The sequence below is a fragment of the Cydia amplana genome, chromosome 21 (genome assembly GCF_948474715.1).
Source record: "Cydia amplana chromosome 21, ilCydAmpl1.1, whole genome shotgun sequence".
Classification (NCBI taxonomy): Eukaryota; Metazoa; Arthropoda; class Insecta; order Lepidoptera; family Tortricidae; genus Cydia; species Cydia amplana.
In genome coordinates this window covers 2,078,071-2,085,037 of record NC_086089.1, presented here as the reverse complement: position 1 = coordinate 2,085,037, position 6,967 = coordinate 2,078,071, and the positions used below count along the sequence as shown (strand labels likewise).

Sequence of the window (6,967 nt, the reverse complement as noted above, 5' to 3'; positions counted from 1 at the left end):
CGAATTTATTTGTTGCCCACCATAACAAATAAATTCGATCAATCATAGCGTCGCATTGCGTATGTTTTGTCCCTCACGGAGGCACGCGTAGACCACTTCTATAGGATGGTACCTTCTATGTTTGGGAATGATTTAGTATTGTCAGCTTTTGACAGCACGTCAAATGTCATAACATAATATTGGTTTTATTACTTTTATTTATACAGAACCATCTTTTTTTAACTTTACCTATATATTTTTATGTTTTACACCGTTTACCAAAGTTACATCAAAAAAGTCCTGTGAAAGAAGAATACGATGTCTCGTTATGACAGAGCGGTGACTGTATTCTCTCCTGACGGTCAACTTCTCCAAGTCCAATACGCCCAAGAGGCAGTAAAGAGAGGCTTCGCAGCCGTGGGCATTCGAGGGCCGAATGTTGTTGTACTAGCCGGGGAGAAGAGAGCATTGGCAAAACTGCAGGACGACAGGATGGAGAAGAAGATATACCCGCTAGACGAGCATTTGGGGTTGGTGTTTTGTGGGTGGGCCGCTGATGCCAGAGTTATGGTGTCAAGGTTCGATGTTATCATTTGTTTCCACTACACTGCAAAGTTTTAATGCTGCATTTCAATACGCGGGACGAGATTATAAAAAACTCTAAAAATGGGCATTCAATGCCTCTGTTAGTGTGCTACATGTGTTTTTTGGCTGTGATTTTCTGTAAAGTTCCATCGTTAGACTGCGCCGACTTTGAACGAGATAATATTCAAATTGTACGATATGTTTACGACGCAGTTTAGCAGGAATGTTAATCTCTTGGATATATATTTATAATGTTATCAGTGGTAGCATCCGTCTGTGCCTTCTGATGTCATTCCGGTTCCGACTAAATATTTTTACGAGCCAGAAAATGCCAAATTTGACGATCATAAAACATCTGATTTAAAGCGGCGGCAATATGGAGAGACGAGGAAATTTAATTTCGAAACTTTTTGCACGTAGTAAAATTATACAACTTTATCAAGTATTTAGAACTTTAGCCTGGCGCGGGACTAATCTGCGAATATTCCAAATTTTATATTAAAGGAAAAAATTTAAAAAGTTTGCTAAACTGCTTGTTAAAAAAATTGATTTAGTATGGGTTAGCATTAGCACATTGTTACTGGTGAATTCTCAATGCAACTTGAGACTCCGGTGCCGTCAAAAGATGTAAAATGTTTAATTTTGGGTAACATTTTATGTAACAAATGAAACTCTAGGTCTAAACTTAAGCAATATTGTATAAGTACTGTTTGTAAACGACTGTATGTTTCTAAAATATAATAAATAAATAAATAAACATAAAGGAAGGGATGGAAAGATTTGCGATGTCCTGGTAGGCTTCCGTAGCTCAATTGGTTAAGAGCAACGCACGGATTGCGGAGGATGCGGGTTCAAGTCCTGCCGGAAGCGTAACTTTTTCCATGTTTTCCTTTAATATAAAATTTAGAATATCGCTCGCAGACGAAACTGCCTGTTAAAAAATTTTACTTGCGAATGTTGTAAACGTTATATTTTTTCTTACTGGTTTTTTGATTCAATACATCAAACCTTATGATGAACGCTCACAATCCACGCCGTCTTGCTGTCTTATAATTCATTAATTAGGTCAAACAAGACTTCCAATGTTTTACCATATCGCGTTATTTTATACTTGCTGTCCACGATAGACTTAAATAGCCAACTAACCAACTGCTCTTTATGTTATTTGTGATATGTGGAATGCGTTTCTCATATCTTTCACAAATATTAAAATTCCCCAGAGCACAAATCGAATGCCAATCCTTCCGGCTTATGGTAGAAGACTTGGTGACCGTCGAGTACATCGCGCGTTACATTGCGGGCCTGAAACAGAAGTATACTCAGGGCAACGGCCGCCGGCCCTTCGGCATCTCCTGCATCATTGGCGGGTTCGACTGCGACGGGACACCACATCTGTTCCAAACAAACCCTACGGGAACGTATTACGAGTGGCAGGTATATATTCTTTGTTTGAACAGCCGCAAGTTTGATTGCTTGATATGATTTTATGTTGATGGTGGTAGGTGGTCTTCGCAGTCTATAAGATGTTTGCCACTCTGGGCCCTCATGTGTCCCCAGGACTATCTGAGCACAAGTTGTTCCTCTCAACGGTCCGTCACCGGTTGCTTATCGAACTAAGATCCTGTCAAGTTTCTGTCAAACTGCAGAGGTGACGTATCTCCATTTGGGGTGGGGCGGAGCGTGGTAATACTGTATAAAATTCCATTACTTATTTATGCCTGTTGTTGTCTTGTCAGGCTTGCTCAGCGGGCAGATGCGACGGGGCGGTACTGGAGTACCTGGAGAAGAACTACAGTCCGCAGGCAGTTGCCACGGATGCGGGGACAATCAAGCTAGCCATCAGAGCGCTACTCGAGGTAGTACAGGGAAGAGATCAAAGAAAATTAGAGGTAAGTTGCATTAATAGAAACTTAGCAAATTATCATCCTTCAGGCAGCTTCGGTGCAGTTGGGGCCAAAATGGCCTTGCCTTTGTTTTAGTTACTCTTATGCGAAAATGATTTGTAGAGTAGGCTAACCGCGCTGCCTTATGACAATCACGATAAAGACAAAACTCTCATCTTAAAACATGCAGACTTCCAGAGTTAATATCTTTCTCGTATAATGTATTTTCGGAAGAAACGTTTCAAGTAAATCATCGTTCATAGGTGGCTGTATTGAAGAGAGGGAAACCAATCAAAATACTGGATCTACATGCGATAGACGCTATCATCGCGGAGATAGGGAAAGATAAAGAAAAGGATAAGGAACTCAAGAAACAAAATACACCTAAAATAAAATGATTGAGACATTACATTATTATTTAAGGAACCTAAACCTCACTGGTGTAAACAGACACTAAAGCGGGATTTACATTGCTAAATTAGTGTCGTGACATTAGTTTTACCTACAGTTTCACGTGTAATTTAGTCTTTTCGGAATGCATGCACTCATTTCACGAAAGCAAATCAATTTCGTGTCCTGCGCGATTTTTTGGTGAAATTAGTGTCATGCAACTAATATTGTAGTGTAAATGCGACGTGAAAACTTAGTGTCGCTAAGGGCCAGCGCTGTGCGGACGTGTAGCTTTAATGCTGATGGGGCCAAGGTCAATGCGATACTGACGATTTCACGACACTAATTTCTGAAGTGAAAACTTCTTTAGCGGCGCTGTGCACTTTTTGTGATAGGGAAAAAAAATTAAACTCGTAACAGGTTTCACGTCACCGTAAGACGTAAGACTAAGGGTCTCCCCATACTTATCGACGCGGATTCGGCGAAAGCCGATAGTAAACAGCATAAACAGGTAAGGTTCGGTTCTGCTCCGTTCGGCCGTCGACGGCCGACGCGTCGGCGTCTTTTTCGCTCTTATTGCGTGGACATAAAGTTTCATTTCTATTGGCATTGCCGATTCCGCGTCGATAAGTTTGGGGAGACCCTAAGGTTGCCAACTATTTTTTGGTGAAATATAGTATTTTCCAGAATAAGGCATCAAAAATATAGTTAAAATATAGAACTTTTAGATAAAATACTAATCATAAGTGTAAAATACGTTTAATCGGAAATATAGTATTTTGAGTTTTCACTTCTGCCAGCACTCCCTGAGTGCAACCCGTTATTTTATTCACAAAATGACTTTCGCATATATCAAAACTACTTTCGTGAAACTGATTTCAAAATGCATGACACTAATGTCGTAATGTAAACCCCGCTAAAGACTCGAATAGGCATTTCCTCGAAGGTTTTAGGTAGGCACTGCATCGAAATGTTCATGCTATTTGACTAGTTTTAATTGCTCTCGAATGTAGGCCCATAATAATTTTAGAATGAAATACTTACCATATGGTCGTGACCGTGATCAGTGATCACATGACTCGTTAAAAATTATAAATTTAACAATTTGTTTAGCTTCACATATCATTAATAATAAGCTCTTCTATAATAAACAAGATTTTTTTAGTCGATATTTAGGACGTCTCATCACCTCCGTTTATTTTTCTCTGTACGAGTTTTTAATCGCGTAGCAAATAAATCATCTTTGCATTCATTTAGTAGCCAACTTAACCTGAAGTTCATTACATATATTCATGAGTTTTTTATGCCATTCGTTAAGGTCCTTATCTAAGACCGCAGAAAAATCACCCAATTTACTTACGTTTTATGCTTCAATTACAAATTCGTAACTTACATATGTTAATTGTATCCTCGCCATATAGCACGGCAAGTCATGTTTTTTGTACTGGCAAAATAAATATATACACAAGTAGGAACAACAAAATACGTAAAAAACTTTATTATCTCGTAAAAAACGTAACATAAGCATCTTTTAATAATACTGGTGCCACTAAATTTTATATTTTATATTTAAGACCTAACTTTAAATCCTAAGATTCCGTAGATTAGCATGGTATTTTAGGGCGTTAGTGTCTACGTGACACTTTCGCCTAACGCGGCATCATACTGCTTAGGGTACCTACTTTTAAACTCAAACATACATAACGTTATCTTCCCGATACATTATCACTAACCGATTTATGAGATAAGAAACAAAACAAAGTTTTACGAGGGGCGTTCAATAAAAAGTGAGAATGAGTATGTTATATACAACTTTTATTAAATGTAATTTTATTTTTCGACATAGTCACCTTTTAGCATAATACGCTTAGTATATCTTTTTTCTAAACTTAAAATTCCATTTCTAAAAATGGTTTCATCTTGAGTACTTAAAAAATCTTGTACTGCAGCGACTACCGCGTCGTCGTCTTCAAATTTCTTGCCTCTTAGGTATTCCTTCAATCTCGGAAATAGGTAGAAATCACTAGGGGCGAGGTCTGGTGAATACGGAGGATGCTTAAGGATATCGAACCCAGCATCACGTATTGCAGCCATTGCAACGGCGGACTTGTGTGCCGGTGCATTGTCCTGATGGAACAACACAATTTTCGAGAGTTTACCTCGCCGTTTTTCACGGATCTCATTGCGCAATGTTGCTATTTGTTTGGCATATAAAGAGCCCGTAATAGTGGCTCCATGCTCGAGATACTCAATCATTACGACCCCTTTACCATCCCAAAAAACAGAGCCCATGACCTTACCGGCAGATGGGCCCACCTTGAATTTCTTCGGAGTTGGAGATGATGGCCTTTTCCATGTCATAGACTGCAGTTTCGTTTCAGGGTTGTAATGATGGAGCCATGTTTCGTCCATTGTTATAAATCGCGCCAAAAAAAGTTCCCGGTCTTGCTGTATCAGGTCCAAAGCTTCTTGACAAATCTCGACTCTAGTTTGTTTTTGTGTGTCAGTAAGCATTCTGGGTACCCAACGCGCTGATACCTTTTTCATACCCAAGCGTTCATGTAAAATATTATGCACGCTCCCCGTTGAAATCTTTACATTTTCAGCAATAAAACGAACCGTGACACGACGATCCGCCAAAACTAAGTTTTCGACTTTTTTCACAATTTCTTCAGTTACTGCTGTAGTAGGGCGTCCGGAGCGGGGGTCATCCATGGTCGATGTTTTTCCACGTCTAAATTCGGCGCACCAACGTGCGACTGTCGAATACGGAGGAGCATTAGACCTTAAAGTGTCCCGTAAATCTAAATTGACTTGGTCCGTAGAAAATTTTTTCAAACGGCAGTATTTGATAACGGCGCGCAGTTCAAGTTTCTCCATTTTCGCTAACGTACTCAATAGCATCGCAAAGAAATCGCCGTATTTTTTTTTAAACAAAAAACAATTAGTTTTTTTTTTTCAGGGCAATCAGCTAGGTAGATTAGCTTTACCGGCCAGTATTTACTTTCCTAATATTTAAAGAGTTTGCATCTCATTCTCATTATATATTGAACGCCCCTCGTATATTATATCCGTTCAGATACTGGGGATTAAGTGACGTCATAATCATAAGAGCATCTTTAGATTGTTACCCAAGGATATGTACACAAATATAAGATTTTATACTTCTAATTTTAACTACATGGAGTAGTTAATATTTTAAACTATTCTAAAGTATGACAATACTGTGTATAGGACAATGTTTTCATATTTACCATAAACACCTATCCATAGCGCCGAATTCTTACCTGTAAAAAATAAAAAATAAAATTAGTTTATTCCTCTCAGCGCCATCTATTACGCTCTTTACGAACTACAATGAGCTCGAGAGGCATACCACGCATCGTTGCGTTTCGGTCTCGAGTCTGCGTAGAGTTAGTTGCTAGGGAGTGCCGATAGATGGGGAGAGATGCCCGTCGCGCACGCATGTTGTTGTTATATCAAAGATATGTATGTCATATGACTCGGTCAACGACCGATGAGCAAAACAATCAAAATCGGCGCGCTTTCCGGCGACATCTGAGAGGTTATGTTTTATTTTTATGCTATTCGAAACTAACGTGATTATTGGGCTATTAACGCTGGATTGTATCTGTAATGACAAATGAAACCATCAATGAACGATCAATGGATTAATGGACTTTTCAATTCGCTGTAAATGATTGCAGCAAAGGAGCATATTCTCTTCTCAGTAAGGAGTTATTGTTCTTATTGTCCCGTACATGGCTAATTTGAACCGTGACCTACATGACATTTGCATTAGAATTCCACCTGTGCAATGTGAGGTGGTTGCCGTGTGAAAGTACGCTAAACAAAACGTATTGTCGCATGACATAAATTATAACAGTATAATGACTCGATGTTTTAACTCAGTCATTTCGTCAGTTTAATATAGATTTGACTTCTATTTTCTTGGAAGTTCTTTGCATGGGTTATATTTATATGAGTAACTTAGGTAACGTAAAAGGCATAATGCAGGGTACTCATTTTCCATGTTCTATGTCGTTCACTCTACCCCGTCCCGTCTATCCAGACCTTAGAGATAATATAAATGAAATTAAATGATATAAGAGCTCACTTTCGTATAATCA

General features: G+C 38.9%; 1 protein-coding gene across 1 annotated transcript; it reads left to right on the top strand.

The window, feature by feature from the left end:
- Nucleotides 1-222: 222 nt before the first annotated feature.
- LOC134657919 (proteasome subunit alpha type-7-like) lies at nucleotides 223-2,862 on the top strand. The gene is made up of 4 exons (XM_063513499.1): nucleotides 223-557; nucleotides 1,785-1,998; nucleotides 2,301-2,453; nucleotides 2,711-2,862. Exons 1-4 carry the CDS (start codon nucleotides 298-300, stop codon nucleotides 2,843-2,845), a joined length of 762 nt encoding a protein of 253 aa, XP_063369569.1. The 5' UTR covers nucleotides 223-297; the 3' UTR covers nucleotides 2,846-2,862.
- Nucleotides 2,863-6,967: the final 4,105 nt, after the last annotated feature.

Excerpts from the sequence above, each read along its gene's own strand:
- LOC134657919 (XM_063513499.1), top strand. The coding sequence starts at position 298 with ATGTCTCGTTATGACAGAGCGGTGACTGTATTCTCTCCTGACGGTCAA. Across the intron at positions 558-1,784 it reads GCCAGAGTTATGGTGTCAAG|AGCACAAATCGAATGCCAAT; the intron begins GTTCGATGTTAT and ends AAAATTCCCCAG. Across the intron at positions 1,999-2,300 it reads GAACGTATTACGAGTGGCAG|GCTTGCTCAGCGGGCAGATG; the intron begins GTATATATTCTT and ends TTGTCTTGTCAG.